General features: G+C 43.3%; 1 protein-coding gene across 2 annotated transcripts; it reads left to right on the plus strand.

Annotated features, from left to right (window-relative positions):
• The first annotated feature begins 1,819 nt into the window (after window positions 1-1,819).
• On the plus strand, window positions 1,820-17,289 carry LOC118788916 (AP-1 complex subunit sigma-2-like). Of its 2 annotated transcripts, XM_036545119.1 has the most exons (6): window positions 1,820-1,924; window positions 3,767-3,945; window positions 6,111-6,219; window positions 6,705-6,842; window positions 15,902-15,910; window positions 16,469-17,289. In XM_036545119.1, the coding sequence occupies exons 2-6, from the start codon at window positions 3,767-3,769 to the stop codon at window positions 16,514-16,516; spliced, it is 483 nt and encodes a 160-aa protein (XP_036401012.1). In that variant the 5' UTR covers window positions 1,820-1,924; the 3' UTR covers window positions 16,517-17,289. The 2 variants fall into 2 exon arrangements, with proteins under 2 accessions (XP_036401012.1, XP_036401013.1); XM_036545120.1 differs by lacking the exon at window positions 15,902-15,910.
• The last annotated feature ends 14 nt before the right edge of the window (window positions 17,290-17,303 follow it).

Raw genomic sequence — 17,303 nt, forward strand, 5'->3', positions numbered from 1 at the left:
CGCTAATGTAATATGAAAGGTGTATGGGTTTTTAACTTTACCGCAGTACCTGTGGGAAAACCTGAGCTCCATAAACGGGTAAATCGGAGCAGTGCGCTTAATTACTTCTCCAATCAAAATTCGTTCGGATGAGTGCAGATCATGGGGTTTTTTTGGCAGCAGTATTGTACAGCAAACCTTTTGCTCCCCAATGTAGCGTTTTTAGGTTGATTAGCGTTCGTTATTCAGTTCTTTGGCTACGTAAAGTCCCTCCCATTTCTACACCTTGCACCCGCTGCAAAAAGGGGGGCATCGGATTTGTTAAGTGGTCTACCGAATTGATTTAGCAAGCGTGTACGTAGGCTAACTGTGCCATATTGCTAATGTTAACCAAATAACACTCGGATAGTAAGCTAAGCATAACATTGAAAAAGTCACGTAGGTAATGTTGGCTTGATTTTCTACAAGTAATACCTGTCGATGTGCTCTGCAAAGGTTACGATGAAACATCTAAAGGATTTATTTGACTTGAAACACTTATGATCTTAAATTCCTCAAATTTGGCTTTTTTGCGATGTGTCCTACCGCCCTGTCCGCGATTGCTTGGCTACCTCATCTATGGCTGCTGTGAACGTATGGCTGTAATGCTAAATAAATAAATGTTCATGTGGACTTATACAAATGTTTTGACCATCTCGGTACCTCGGTATCTCACTACATCTTCGAGCACAGTTAATATGTGTCACTACTGTCTAAATTCGCTCTTTTATTGTTATTGCTACATTGACAGAGGACATTCCTGTATTGCTATCGACTGGACTAAAACTCGTTTGGGAATTGGACTGTTTTCGCCGTAGGCCTATATGATTGCTGCAGCGTAGGCTATGTGGCCTGCAGAGGGAGTCTTGATCAGGAAATGGCTTCTCTGTTTGAATGCGCTTCATTCTTACTCCGAAACCGGGAATTGTGCAAATATTAAATATACTGCCCAGAAAAAAATGCAAAAAATTTTAGGAGTATTTAATTCATTTGGAATGTGTCGATGTTTATCTCTACTACAACGGACGACAACGCTGATTACAATTAAAACCAATTACAGTATTCCCAAATAAAATCGAAATGCCATGTCCGGCGCTTTCCGTTCTATTCGCTTTCTCGTTTATTTATTTACTACATTTTCCAAAACTTAAAAGCAATCCCCTCACCCTGACGCGAGGGGTGCTCCTCAGTTTGATAATATCTCACCATAAGGTATTTGTTTTGCATTATCTGAGCTAATGAAGGAAATACTGACGCCGTATTTGTGATTAGGTATATTGCTTGTACGAACCGCTCCGCTATGAATCTTTACAACATGATTAGGCTACTAGTCCTGATGTTAATTATTATTTACATTTACATTTTCGACGTTTTCTGACGTTATCCAAAACAATGTACAAAGTGCAAGTCCTTATCTTCATAGTCCTACTACGCTAAATTAAAATCGTTTGTATAGTCTTGCAGGTTTTCTCCTGCAGACAACGTGGACAAAAAGCCAGGGATAATAACAATGTTATGGTGGCTACGGGCAAGAGTCACGCCGGGTAGGCCACTTTCTGCCCTTGACAACAGATTCCGGTTGCTCAACGCCAACCAATTCATGTAAAATTTTGACGCTGATCCAGAATCAGTCGCTAAGGGCAGACGGTGCCCATACCGACAAAGACCTACGCAACCAAGTATTCTGTAGCTGTGGGCGGGGATAACGGTATTCCTAAACCAATGAAAAAACACATACACTTGTCCCTTAACCAATGAGGAAATAGCGGCTCATTGACAGCCGTACGTGATCCTACAGAAATTAAAACGAGGGTGAGCCAAACAGAGTGTCTTCTAAATATCAAACTGTGGAAGAAGCGCTTATGCTAGCGGTTTGTTCCCCAACAACCTAAATAAAGGTTTTAAGGTAAGTCGTTCTGATTGGTTGTATACTCAATCGAAATGGTTTCACTTCGAATACTGCGAAAATATTTACCGTCAGTATTGTGTGGCTGAAGCTAAAAAGTCTAGACGTAGCCTATTGCTGGGGTGTAGCTGGCTGGCTCGCCTGCTGGGTAACTGGTGTTAATTGGATAAATTCGAGACACCAACGTGCAACTTCTTAATCGTAATCAACTGAGTGATTTTCCCAGCATTTTAGAGGCACTTAATTACCGTCCGTGTTAACTGGATCTGGAACTAACCAGATTGCTTGCGAGGTATCGATGTAGTACACGGATGCACTGGAAACGTGAGCGGCTAATCTGTGTATTACAAAGCACGAGTCCTGGACAGCAACTAAAGTTCATCTTACTTCTTTTCTTCCGTTTAGAAGATGTTAATTTTATTCACTCGGCTTAAGAAGGGAACAGCACGGCGGATATCAAAACAGGTTAAACTGATTCGGCGAGGATTAAAATGCAGCAAGCTCACTGTTAAACGGCAATAAATAATGCACAATTTAAAGATACAGACGCCAGGACATACACCATAGGTACATAACATTTCGACATCAGTATGAACTGTCAAGATGAACTCAACCTTAAGAGGATAACACAACCTGATATTTGGGTAGACAGTGGAACATTTGTACTTAAATTCTCATCTTATAGTGTATTTATTCTTCAGTAGTGACTGAATTCGTTTTGTAATCGTGTTTTTAGTCTACTGTGGTGGGAAACTGGGGGATAGGCTGTGTGTGTATCATTAGCTGTCATGTGTCATGTCAGTTGTAACTGCGTACATTGGAAGTATCGAACAGGACCATATCCATCGTTGATACTTGAGATTGAAGAGGCAGACATGAACCAGACGTTGCGAGAATAAAAGGCTCAAACAAATTAAAACATTTGTGCTGTGCTACGCCTTGAGGGGCAAGGACGGTCAGTTGGGGCACCAGAAACAAGGTAGCCAAATGGAATGGCACCCTAAACTAATGTGTCCATTTCACATTCCAGTCCAACGAGTGTGACTTGATACATTGTGACAGTTGTTGTCATACTAATGCATAGAGGGGACTCTCTTCCTTTGAAAGGGCTGTGCAGCTTTTAGCCCGCGTGACAGCGCAGCGTAATCTTCCCTCTAAATTTATTGAAATGTGACAAACTTCTCAGCGCAGCACAGGGCACGCAGCCCAGGAAATCTGCCTAGCAGTTACTTCGAATATTCAGGAAGAATGGCCGCGTTTCGGTATGCGATGTTGTAGCGTTGCGTCCTTCTAAAAAACATTCTGACACTTGAAAGCAAGCTTCTCTCTCCTCTTGCTACAGCTCACCTGTGTGTACAGTGTCAACAGTGGCCCTGTCCTTGCTGAACACTGTGTGCCCTACCCCGCACCTCCCTCTATCACATGTAGTTCATGATGGTACCCAAGCAGTTATATTTAGTCGTTTGGTGGTGAAACTAGAAAGTAGAAGTACATACGTGCTTCTGTAGTAAGACCCCATGAAAAACAGTACATTCAGAAAATGCCAGCCCTACAGTGCTGCAATACCCAGTGCCATGCTGAATACAGAATGTGTTATACTAGAAAAAATATATATATATATGATGTTGCTCATATGACTTGAATGGATACACTTCTGCTCACTCATGCTGGGAGTTGGTCTGGAACACCTGCTAGCACCTGCTAAATGAATGTAATGAAATGTAATGTAGCATGCGAGTAAAGGCAAGGTATAAGTGCCCTAACAAGGTATGGGACAGTTATGGACCTCTATCCCCCAGTGTGGGTGACAGTTGGTGACTGTGAACGCTCCATCCCTCACAGATGCAGTTCATGTTGCTCTTCAGCCGTCAAGGGAAGCTCCGGCTGCAGAAATGGTACGTTCCTCTGTCAGACAAGGAGAAGAAGAAGATCACACGCGAGCTGGTGCAGACCGTACTGGCTCGCAAGCCCAAGATGTGCAGCTTCCTGGAGTGGAGGGACCTCAAGATTGTGTACAAGAGGTCAGTGACAGCACCCATAACCCCCCCCCCCCTCCCCCATAGCCGCTGGCTGCACAGAACACCTGCAGCTTGTGAAGAAACAGGAGTCACTCTTCATGAATCCTTTAATTGGCCCTGAGTCGGGGTGATGTATGGAGATAATTTTTTACATTTAATTGATTCATATACAGCTGAATATTAGTAGTTCAGGTCTGATGCCTTGCTGAAGAGTTCAGCTGTCCCACCTGGCGACCAGACCAGCTTTTCTTTAGTTGGAGGTTCAGCTAATATATAATTGCACCTTGCAGCTGTCCCACATGTCTCTTTTTCCCACAAATGAATGCATGTTATGAACCCCAGCAAGGATTCAGCCTTTTTCATTAAACAGCCAGTGTGGACAATGTACAGTTCCACAGTGTACAGCGCTGATCTGACTACTACAGTTCATAGAACATGCGGCGAAGACTCTGCAAAGTGGGTGCTGTGTACATATTGGAGGTGTTGGTTTTATAAGCAAAAAAAAACTGACTTCCTCCTTGTCATTTTTCACGAACAGATGCTAGTGTGAAACGATGAGTCTTTTATCTGAGGAAGTGCTGTGAGATGTTGTCATGCATATTTCACTTCCCATGCTGTTTTATTTATGTATGTATAAATATGACACTAGAGACACTCATACTCAACATGATATTAGTCAGTGGTGTGCCTATACAGATAAATCATTCAAATGAACCTGTTATTCAGATACCAATGCCGGGAACTGGAGTTGATATGAAAGCTGTAAGCTATGTAACAAGATGTATACATAAACAACTACATGCACCAGGAGAGGCATGACCTGTTTGATGTATATTTTGCTCTGAAATCTGTTTGAGGGAATTCATCTTAAAAAGGCCATTGTGCAAATGAAAGCATGCTGAACCATCTTCTTACAGTGGCTTTCCAGTTGCATCCTAGTATCCACCTGGCACACTGAGAAGTAACCTGTTCTCTAATTATTCATGCGTGTGAGTTTTACAGATTTGATATTGCTTAAATGCTTCTGATCATCCATGACTTATGGCAGTACACTTTGGTCATTTTTAAACCTGCTAACTGTGTCATCAGATGACAATCAAAAACCGGAACTGAGAGAACGCATAAGAACAAGGCCACCATCTACACACAACCGCCAGTGCCAAGCACAGGGTCGAGATTACAATAGAACCAGTAAGACTGAACCATTCCAACATAATACCAACACAATAATACCCTAAAGTAAAACTTCCACTTATAGTGGGTGGGATTAGAGGCACTTAATTAATTAACAATAAGAATATTCGTCAGTGATGTGACATATCCTCCCCCAGCTTCCCTCCTCAATGGATTCCCTTGTCTTTGTGCCTTAAATTTTGTGTTAAGCAGCTTAAAAGTGCAACGCTTAGGTTGACTCCTGGTAATGGACCCAAGTCCTCTGTAATGACAGGCTAACCTGAGTGCTGTCAGCGGGTGTGGACATGCAGAGCTGTGTGCCCGCAGCAGCCTGATCGATTTAAACTGCGCTCAAAGGGATTGATGTCAGCTGGACTGTGCAGCACCGTATTGGGGAAGCAGGGGAGCGTCGGTTGCTTCCCTCTCTACAGGCTCACGCTGGCCAGCGAATGTTCCAAGCAGGACAGAGCTGCTTCCGCAAATGCATCTTTCTTGTGGATGAGAATGAGATTGCTGTGCGAATGGATGTCCTGCTTGCCCAATATGAGCTCCCTGAGTCAGAAAAGCATGTGCCGTTTAAGCCTAAAAGAAGTGAAGCAGTGCGTGCTTGTCTAGGCTTTATAAGAGGAAATGGTCAGAATCCCACAGGGCAGCAGCCTGCAGCCTGGCACAGAGAATGCATTGCAGATACACAGCCTCTGTTGGCTCAGAGGCAGCCATACAAACCTCTTGAAGGTATAAGTGGTACATTTCTTTAGCTTAGTGGTATACAAACATGTTTAATCTTGTCAAGATGGTTCTGGTATAAATGAATATGGCTCTGAATGTCAACCACTCCCTTAACACTGGGAGATAACATCAGCATCCCTCTGCTTCAATGAAAATAGGAAGTTACTATTTCAGTCAAGGAAGTGACACAGCCTTCCTGCGTTACCATTGTCATCGTGTGTGTGTGTGTATGTGCATACTGAGGGAGACCTTTTGTTGTGTTTCAGGTACGCCAGTCTGTATTTCTGCTGTGCCATTGAAAACCAGGATAACGAGCTCATCACACTGGAGATCATCCACCGATATGTGGAGCTGCTGGATAAGTACTTTGGCAGCGTGAGTCTCCCCATGCTTTACCACTCTAAACTGGCTCTTACGGTATGGCAGTGAAGTGTGGATCATTGGGTTTTACTGATAACTGCTTAACTCATGATTCAGTATGAGTTATTTAGAACTAAGCTAATTTTATGAAGTGATATTATGTATATTCTGCTTTCAGTGTAGCTAAAATATACACGTTGATTGCTGTCAGCCCAAGTGGTTTGATTATTTCAAATTTTATTTTCATGAGTGGAACTGAAAGGAATATGAATGAACCTTCTCTTTATGATTTGTATAGCAGACGCATTACCCAGCAGCCACCAGGTTTTGTTCCTGTAGATTGGGTTGGCTGTACTGTGTGTCAGCGCCATATTATGTCCTCGTTTAGTTTCAGAGTAGCTGTGGCTCTACAGTGTGTCAGTACCTTGTCGGGTGCTCATATAATGTCAAAGTAGGCATGGCTGTACTGTGGGTCAGTGCTCTGTTGCTGGCCCTCCCAGGTGTGTGAGCTGGACATCATCTTCAACTTCGAGAAGGCCTATTTCATCCTGGACGAGTTCCTGCTGGGCGGAGAGGCACAGGAGACCTCCAAGAAGAATGTGCTGAAGGCCATCGAGCAGGCCGACCTGCTGCAGGAGGTAAGGGCAGGGACGTCCCATGAGCTCTCACCTCTGACCTGTCACCCTGCCGTCACTGATCACTCCGGGCTCCCGTTGCAGTTGAGGTACTCCCCACCCATCATGCACTGAGAGCTTTCTCCGCCCCCTCACCCCATGCCCCTCTCCTAGTCCGCTTGCTCGAATTGCTGTCCCCTCTTGGCCTGCACTGTTGCCACCTTTGTTTGTAACTGCAAAAGGAGCAGAAGACACAACCCCCTCCCCCCACGGTAATGGTTTTCAGTTTCACTTATTCTAACTGAACAGCCTGGAGGGCTTTCAGTAAGTTGTATCACTGCTGCTTCCTGGAGGGCCTCCCTCACAATACTCTACACCTCCACACAGGCACTGTGCACTGTCACTCCCATTTGACCCAAAGTGCCCATTATTGATCTGTATTTGTATGTATAGATAGACAGACAGGCAGACAGACAGAAAGATCATTTTGTATCATTGTTTTGAATGCAAAGCTAATAAGCTGGATTTGTTGAACATGAAGTGACTTTTCTGGCTGCCGGAGGTCCTTCATTACTTAAAGATCTCAAAGATCAACATGACAACAACTTATTTAATCTAGTGGCACAAGATAAAGACAAATGTTCATGGTTATATGAATGTGTATAATTGTTTTTTCAGAGGTGTTACTTGGTCAACATCCTGGAGGCACTGAGCACTGGTAGTGTATTGTTGTATGAATGCTGTCAGTTAGTATTGGTGGGCTGTAAAAATTGTCATTAGGTTTTCTGTAACCAGGACTTTCTTTTTTGGTTCTTGAGAATGGCCATTGGCCCTGGTAGAGGCACCCTTACTTTGTTTCATCCCTGCAGCTGGCTCACATTCCGTACCTCTAATTCATTATTCATTATTCTCGTTTCTGAATTTCAGAATTTAGACTTACAGCTTCGACTCTTCTCAGGTACTGTTCGTTAGCACTAACAGCAGTCAGTCTGGTGTCATCCCTTAGCGGTTTGCCTTATGGCTGTAGCTGTGTCCAGTGCAGTGTCAGTCAGCAAATAATGCAGGCCTCTACATGCCAGCAGCAATACAGACACCATTTTGTGACAGAAGTGCATACGTATTTGTAGTTCTTTTCTTAGCTACACAAGCATTATGAATTAGAGTTTACGGATGACATGAGTGACACAGTTACTGGCATGTGGCAGCCCAGATTTAAACATACTTTTCGTTCTTGGACACATTAGTATTGTGTAGTAAATCACCATTAGATTCTACATAGTGGCAGTGTTTCCTTGTAGAAATAGAGAAGTTAAACTGCTGTTAGCTCAAACCCCAAGTTTCTTGTTCCTTTTAAATTCATGATGCTGAGAATGTGTTGAGTACACCACTACTGACAAGTCCAGGGTCTAGAATACGGTACTAAATGACATCCATGTTAGTCTAGTTTCTGTACTAAGTAGAATGTATCGGTACTGTTCACTTACAGGAGGATTAATTGCATCCAAATCTCACTGTCCTTGCAGTTTTGAAGCAAACCTCACTGCTGTTAGTAATACCTGCGTTGAGGCAAATAAAGGACACCCTTTCCATGAGATATGAGGGCCAGTCCTCTGGTGAAAATGCAAGTCTCTTTCCTCTGATTCTCTGCTGTGTTGTGCAATGCTTTGACTCCACCCAGGGTTTCACACCCACCGCGGGCGATCATTATTTTTCAGTTCCATCACCAGCTTGCCAAAACAGGAAACAGCACACGTGGTTTCAGTGGACACTTCTGTTCTGAAAAACGAAGAACAGTAAATTATTCACTAATTCGGCAGCTCTGCTACAGCCAGATGCATGACAGACAGGGGAAGCTGAAGGGTCTGCAGCGGGCGATCGTTCCTCGGTTACCCGCAGAGACCGGGTCCCGTCGTGTTTTTAAGCGCTGGGGTGTCTTTGGCAGGGTCCCTTAGATGCGCGGAGCATTGCGGGTCGCTGCTGTGGGTGAGTGGCGCTCTAACGAGCACGGAGACCCTGAGACAAAGGCCGGTTGTGTTTGGCGGAGAGCGCAAGAGGGGGCCTGTCCTAAATGTGCAGTCTGCCGAGCTGAGGAGAGCGGACCGCCAGCGGAACCCCATGATCACACAGACAGCGCGCGGACACTTCAGCAATCACGACTCGCTCGCTGCGCAGCGTTTTCAGCGGGCTGCGGCTACGCTTGTGCATGCAGTGAGTGTCAGTCTCCCACAGCCTGTGTGCGTGCGCTGCGTTCCGACGGCTGCGATTTGCATAGCAGTGTTTACATTTGCGTTAACACTGCAGTCCCTAACGAGAACATCAGCCATGACATTATGATGGTGTTTATGTCCCAGCTCATTCAGACAAGGGTGTCAGAGACACACTGGGCAAGATGTAAAGATGGGATACTCAAGGAATTCATTATAATTGCTGCCTCACTGCAGACATTTTCTAAAAATTTTAAAATGGTGTTAATAATTTGAGACATCCATTAGGAGAAAAGTTGTTTTTTTGCAGATGCATTTGCATGTTGCAAATGATTCTTTTTATCATTTACATTTTAGTAGTAGTTTCAGAACCCACCAGTTTCCGTACATTTGACCTCCACAGTCTTCCTAAACATTTTAGCCCTCGGTGTCCATCCACTCACACACCAGTGGGCGGAGCCCACGGTGTCCATCTGCTCGCACACCAGTGGGCGGAGCCCACGGTGTCCGTCCGCTCGCACATCAGTGGGCGGAGCTCATGGTCTCCATCCACTCGCACACCAGCGGGCGGAGCCCACGGTGTCCATCCGCTCGCACACCAGTGGAAACTACACCCTGGCACCGCTGACTCGCTCAGTTTTCTGTTTGTAGAGCCAGAGTGAAGACTGGGGAGGGCTGGCTACTGAGGATATCTAGGCACAAAATGGAGGACGAGCCCGCTCCCAGGGCAGCTCAGCAGACTGTTGGTAAATACCAGACGGACCCAGCAGGGCAGCATGGTCTTCCAGTGTGTGCAATGCAGTTTGGATGTGGCATACTTGGATCATCTTGCTTGTTGAGTAATTTGGGATGGGGAGAACAAGATTATAGCCAAGTGATTTATGCTTAAACCTAATTTGCATGCCTGAGGAGGGGCATTTTTTCGTCTTCTGACACTAACTGCCATTTTTGCTTGGGATTGCAGTGTTTGCTTGGTTTCTGCATGGTGAGGGGCATTTTGTGACCGGTGCTTTTCAGACTGGGAGAATCACTCTTTACTTGCCTGGGTCAAAGCAATGGCAGGCTTTGCTTTGTGTGCCTTGGTTACAACAGCTGCTGCCTTGCATTTCATTTGTTCTTTCTCTCTGAACCTGATTAATGTAAATTAATTAGATTCCCACTAAAGAAAGTGGGATGGGGGGTACCTGTCATGGTGGTGTGATCCAGCCCAAGCCTGAAGGGGTCTCTTTGATAACAGCCTCCACCAGATTGGGTGTGGGTCTCTGGCTCTCTATTCTAGGGATGAGTGCTTGAGGAAAAAGTCTAATCACAGAGGCCAGTAAAAAGAAAAAAAACTTGCACTCCTTATCCATGTTTCCAATCCCAAACATGGTCCACATTACATGGTGTAGGAAATGGTAATGGTAACAGAGGATGCAGGACTTTGTGTGTGCATGTGTGCGTGCATGTGTGTGTGTGTGTGTGTGTGTGTGTGTGTGTGTGTGTGTGTGTGTGTGTGCGCCTGTGGTAGCCATGTAATTATTGAAATACATGTTGTATACGTGACCTTTTAATCTTTAGGCACTGACCTCTCAAGCCCCACCCTCCCCCAGTTTGTAATATTAAGTATCTGCCTCTCTGCAGAATGCAGTTGCGTGTCATACAGGTTGTTAATAAAATGCAGGGACATGAAGCTGGGGCCAGTGAAATTGGATACACCTGGAGTTTTGTTATAAGTACTGCACACTGACAGAAGAGAAATTTCTGGACATGCTTGGAATAAGTCAAAGTATAATTTGAAACCTTTTATTTAAACTTGAATGGAAATATTTCAGTGTGGTGTGGCATTTATACAATATAAGCAGCACAGTTGCTCTCTATGCAGCCTATTTCTTGGCTGTCTTCATCTGCATGCCGTATCATAAGAGGAGCAATCAGTGGCTGGCACATTAACCTACACTGCGCTGCTGTGATCTCATCAGGGGGTTTAAAGGGGTTGTTACTGTGATGGGCTGACCAGTTTCACATCATAGTTACACCCCCTTTGCAGAAAGCTTTGTATAAAGGCACGTTTTTTAGGACACACCTGGGTGACGGTGTTTACAGAGCTGCAAAGCTATGTTTGAGACGTGAGCACATGCTGAAAACAGCTTCAACTTCAATATTTGCCTCCTCAGCTCAGAAGTCCCTAAAGTGTACCTGACCACTTCAGGTTATCACTGATGCATTCCTCTCGTGCCTGATGTTAGTTTCCTGAAGGCAGACACATGGTCCTGCATAGGAAATCCAGCTACTGAAGATCTGAACCAAGGGCCCATATTTTTCATGAATTTGTAATGGACTGTGAGATTGGATTTCCTTTTTAGTGTAGTGCTTGTCCATGGCAGAGTAGTCTATAATTGATCTGTAGGGGCACAGCAGTGTCACTGGAATATGTTATTCATTTACATCGATCTTTGCTCTGTAGGCATGCTGGTTCCAAGTATGGCTTCTGAGTCTTCCGGGCTGTTCCAGCATTAGAAGTACTGAGGTGAATATATGTGTATGGGTGTGCTACTAGATCCACCTCTAGTATTAGATCTTATCATAGCTCCCTCAGCCCTTAGTAGAAATATAAACCATTTCTCAATCCCCATATTCTTGAAGTAGTTGAAGACGGTCTTCTTCTGCTGACAGTTTTTGTCCTGAAGGGAATATGGAGATGGTAATCATTGTAATTCAGTCTCTCTGCGAAGACGCTGAGTGCTTGCATGTGTGTGTGTTCATGTGTGCGTGTATGTGTGCATGTACATGCATGTGTGCAGGTGTATTGCTCTTGGGGCTTAAATGTTACAGGTAAGTTTACAATTACAAATACTCATCTCAGACTGAAGACCAGCGTGCTCATAATGTCAGCTGCTACTTTAGTTTTTTTTTCCTAGACCTGGTGACAGATTATGGCCATTTTTCTGTGGCTTTACCACATCCCTTTCAGGGTAGATAATATAATGATGTTACAGCGGCATTGAAAAACCAGAACCACAGCAAAGCATGCTATTAGTCATACACCATCATGCTGCAAATGTTACAAAAGTATAAAAATTATGGGATTCATGCACTCTCTCAAATTTTACTAGGTTCACTTAGACCTACATTGGCCCAAATATTAGGCAGTCCAGGTTATAAGGTGACCTCTGCCTGTACATTGCTACATTACATTACATGTACATTACTACATGCTCTTGTAGTAGAACTTGGAATAGCCATGGGTAAATGTATCGCACAATTCCTATTAGTACACATCTCGTTTCAGCAATAACATTTGTTAGTGTGGGCAGGTTTTTGCACTGCAAGTCTAATGCTTAATTAGCAATTCAACAGTAAGGAAGAAAGCATGGAAAAATAATATTAAAAAACATTATTCCTGCTGAAGGTGCCGTTTTGGCCAGTTGCAACACCTTTCTCCACTTAACACTTACCAGTTTTGAGCTGTTGACGAATAGAAACCAAGTTGCATTTAAAAAATTCTTTTGGAAGGAAAAAGCCTTATATTTGAGCCTGTATGACACATCAGACCATTGCAGGTCTGTCAGAAAAGGCTATCCATCAAATCTAAAGATCACTCTCTGTTTTCTCACCCAGTAGTGAGGCTGCCATCCCCTCTGTCCTGTCGTGTGAGATGCAGGAGCAGATGCCATACGCTGCCCTGCTGACCTGTCCTTCTCCCTTTTGTTTTGGCTGTGTGGAGTGCATGGGGGCCAGTGTGCTTGCGCTGTGACATGAGCCCTATCATGCATTTCTCAACGTGCCTGTGTGCTACACAGCCGAGCTGCTGCCGCTGCTGCTGCCGCTGCCGCTGCTGCTGCTGCTGCTGCTGCCGCCGCCGCCACACGCCCTGCATGCTGAGCCCCTCCTCCCGGTGCCTGGCTCCGCCTCCTCCCTCCCACCAGCCGCGTCTCTCAGTGCCGGGGCCCCATCAGCCAATCGCTGACTTCCACCCATCGAGCATCAAGCCTGTCTCTCATACACACTCTCACTGGCCTCTGTCAAGATGGTTTCCCCGCTTACAAGTTTATGTACTGGTGGAGTCCACAGGCAACACTGTTACTCATAGCACCTCATTTATGTGTTTACTCGTTTATGTTTTCCCTCAGAGAAATGGATTTGAAGGTAGCATAAATGATCTCAATATGCTGTATTTCTGTAGTGGCAGCAGTACATGGTTGTGCCACTCCATATATTTATGCCTGCAGAATAATGACTACTTAAAGGACATTATGAATATACACTTATCATTATCACTTATCACTTATCATTGACTTTACTGACCAGTTTACTTTTCCATTAGTTACAGATTTTAATGGGGGGGGGGGGGGGGGGGGGGTTTGTTTCAGTTTTTCTAGTCATCTTGAAATGTAGCTTTTCTTCTGGACCAGACATTGTGCATGGTATAGTATAATGAGGCCTCTCTGTGCTTGTCTAATTGTAGTGTCTCTCCTGCTTATTATGTTGTTTGGTTTGATTAGTGCAATTAATGTGAGGTATGAGGAGGCACAAGGAAGTATTCAGGATTCATGCCTTATCATAGCAACACTGATTAGCAGACAGATGATCACACAGATGGAACCTTCTCTTTTTTCCCAGACATGAGAAAATGACCTTTGAACATGTATGGTTTTCATTTCCAGGCGTGAGTAATGCACCCTCACCCAGTTACTTTGCATCACATTTCATGACTTGCATGTGTATGTACCAGTCAGCTCCAGAACTGTGTTGAACAGGTAGGAAATTACACAGCTTCAGGGAAGAGAAATGCAAACTTCACCTGTGACTAAATGTTGGAGAACCATTGCAGTACCATTCCATTTGTTTCCTGTAACTTACAATCATTTACAAACACTGCAAAAATGAATTGCAGAGTTGCTGCTGATGATCTTGGATTCTCTGTCATTTGCTATATGACGAATGTATGGCACTGGTTGATATTTTTGTGCCAGACAGATAGACCTGAAGCACAGGTGGAAGTATACTGTACCTTATTCTCTTCCCTTTAATCTAGCTGTCATCAAATATACATGTACCATGCACTGAATTTCCCTCGTATAGCAATTAGAATCAAGTTGAAAATGATAGGGAATGTTTTATTGCGTTTCTGTTTCTCAGCTATTTGAAATGGTAGCATAATTGGTTAATAATAATAGACTGTTTGGTAATGGTATGGAAATAAACCGAGTAATAAGACATGCCACAGTGTAAAGGCAGATAGTTTGGGCAATATTTGGTGTAGGAGTTGTGTTTCAGTTGGCTCACTTTTGGAATATGCATAAAGTACTTGATTACCCCCTCTTCTCTTGGGTACATTTTGTGCTTTGTCCTAGTTTTTATAGTATATGACTTTCTCAACATAATTAAGTTCATGCACTCTCCCAGTTACTTTTATTTGATTTATCCCTTTTCAGAGGAAACTGTCCTATCTCTCTCTCTCACACACACACACACTCACACTGGTCCTGGAGATCTGCAGTCCTGAGGGTTTCGGGGATGCCTTTCAAGCAGCAGCTGACTGCAGCCTGGAATGATGTCTGATTAAATTTCCCATTCAGGCAGTGGCTCCTGTAACATAATTAAAAACCTGCAACCTGTGGCTCTCCAGTGGATGCTGTTTTCCAACAGTCAGTCATCAATATGTGGCCCTCACATATAATAGAGACAGACAGCTGCTAGACAGAATCAAGTCTCACAGCAGGCTGGGTGGGATGAAAGCTCATGTTTCCCTCCAAATTAAAAGTACCCTCAGCAGCATCTGCTGTAATTAAACAAAGTTCGTCTCAGTTTAATTTGGCTAGAAATGATGGATGCTCTGTGTCACGTAGCCTCATTCTCTGAATGGAAGGGATAATTTAATGCTGAGCAAGCCATGCAGATGTTGCTTCATCTGGCTTTACATCTTTGCTTCTGACCCTGAAACAAGCCTCTTTTCCTGTCTCTTCACATTCTTGAGTGGAAGCTGAGGTAAAGAGTTGAAATATATTTTTTTCATAATTATGTACTTTCAGAAAATGCCTTAAGGGATGCATACCTTTTTTAATTTGAAAAAAAAAACCCAAAAAAAACAAAATTGAAATACCTACAATTAACATTATGAAGAGTCTTTTGGTAACAATGATCTAAACATGACACAGTCCTAAGACATTTTCATCCTTTGCCTCAGAACACACCATCTAAGAACAGGTGCCCTGTAAGCCTTAAACCCAAAGCTAAATACACATTTTACACATAGAATCTGAAAAAAATAGTGTTGGGCATAGAATGCAACAAAATTTAATGAAATCAGAGGGCTCTGATCTTGAGAATCAATGTCAGGTATCTGTGAATTGTGTCAATGCAGCCACTGCCATAGGTTTTTCTTGACAAGTTTGCAGTAATTTATTTACAATCCCAGAAGAATGGAACCTGGTCATATTACTCAGCAGGTTTGAGTACAGTTTCATTTACATTGATCTTTAGTAAAACTGCAGCATGTATTTTTGGTATTTTGTGCATTTACAGAAATAACTAATTTTGTATCTTCCACACTGTTTCAAATTTAAAAAATGGAAATCAATAAACATAAGACGTCGGATAAGCATAACGGTTCCTTTATGCGTGACAGGCTGCTTCAACATTCCAGTCACATATGCAGCCTCCAGTGATAGCTAGTGAAATCCCAAGTAAGGAGCGAAGTTAGAAAGGTTATGATTTTCTGTAGAGCAGAGAAGGCACTGTATTGTAATTACAATGTTTTAATACTGGGTTGCATTGTGTTGTCTTTCTGAGGTGAAAATGAAATGGCCTGTGCTTTCCTTCTCATTCTGTTGTGCATAAATCCTATAACTTCTGCTTACACACTTTTTCTTTATTTTGTGCTAATCCTCATGTTAGGATGCAAAAGTAAGTGTCATTGATTATGTGTTCCCTGTAGCAGTTAAAGAGACAGTACGTGAAACCTCACACGGTTTTTCTATAAGGTGAATGTGAATGCTGTTGCCTTTATGATGTTCACTGTAAGCTGTGCGGTTTGCTTTCTAGCATATGGAGTGATTCATCAAACTATCTTTTATCATAACTTCCCCCGATTGGTAGATCTACTCTGTGTTTGGATGAAACCTACAGACAAAACCTGGAAGGCTCTACCATGTGCTGTCTCTTTAATTGCAGTTCAAATGTTCCCATGGTGACAGTCTGAACTCCAACCTCATTCCAGAAATAGACCCTGATAGTAATCATCGAACTGATAAATCCATCACTGCTAGAATACTGTGCACTTTCTCATCCTTTTCTGTCTCCAACCATGTTTTGTCATTCTCTCTCACCTCCTGCAGATTCTGATCCCTCTCTTTCCTTCGTGCGAGTGTGTGTTATTACGATCCTGATAGCTTGTTGGATGAGTGAAGTGTGTGGCTCCCTAGGCTCATCTTACCCAGAATGCCATTCCTCTTTCTCCCGCAGGAAGCAGAGACCCCACGCAGCGTTCTGGAAGAGATTGGACTGACATAAATGCGGCCTGTCACCTCCAGCGCAGCCACCACACTCCTCCTCTGCCAGTTGTGTTGTCGGTGTCCGCTAAATGACGTAACACTGTGTTCATGAGCGTTTCAGTATTGGGACAGGTCCTGTTCCATGTCATGCCTTCCTTTTCGAGTTTATTTAATGTGTGCTGTACATACACAATGTAGCACTGTACAGAATAGACACCCAAGGGAGCACGAGGTCACTGTCATCTCTTTTTATCAGTGTTTTTTCCAGTTGCCTTAAGATTATTTCACAGTATTTCTCATATTGACAGCACCTTGATCAAACTCCACAACTACAGCTGTATAGATACTGTATTTTGGGACAGATAGCAAAAAGCAAATGACCCAATATTGGAATGAAAGGCAGGATTCTGAAGGCAAAGCCAAGTCCTAGCATACATATTTTAAGGTAATTTAATCATTTAATTTATGAGTGACAGGGTGACAATGAAAACAGCAACTCGGTATTGTAGTGTACAGTCATTGCCAGGGCACCATTTATTGTTTACAACCAAAGAAATACTGTGTTCTTAATCATAAACTTTTATAACTGCAAAGCTGTGTTCTTGGATGGACTGTGTCATCTGTGCTGTTAAAAAGGAAGTAAAAAAGGGATTTGTTTATGAGACCAAAGAGTTGTTTTATTATTTTTTTTTGTCTAGACATTGCATTTTGTATAGCCTAACCATCAATACAATACAAATCATAATATCATGAATATTAGTTTGTGAAGATGGAAGCACAAAGTATTTGAATGCCCAGTATGTAAA

Source organism: Megalops cyprinoides, chromosome 14 (assembly GCF_013368585.1).
Source record: "Megalops cyprinoides isolate fMegCyp1 chromosome 14, fMegCyp1.pri, whole genome shotgun sequence".
NCBI lineage: Eukaryota > Metazoa > Chordata > Actinopteri > Elopiformes > Megalopidae > Megalops > Megalops cyprinoides.

Coding starts and splice junctions, on each gene's coding strand:
- LOC118788916 (XM_036545119.1), top strand. CDS start 3,767: ATGCAGTTCATGTTGCTCTTCAGCCGTCAAGGGAAGCTCCGGCTGCAG. Junction 3,946..6,110: donor CTCAAGATTGTGTACAAGAG/GTCAGTGACAGC, acceptor GTTGTGTTTCAG/GTACGCCAGTCTGTATTTCT. Junction 6,220..6,704: donor TGGATAAGTACTTTGGCAGC/GTGAGTCTCCCC, acceptor TGGCCCTCCCAG/GTGTGTGAGCTGGACATCAT.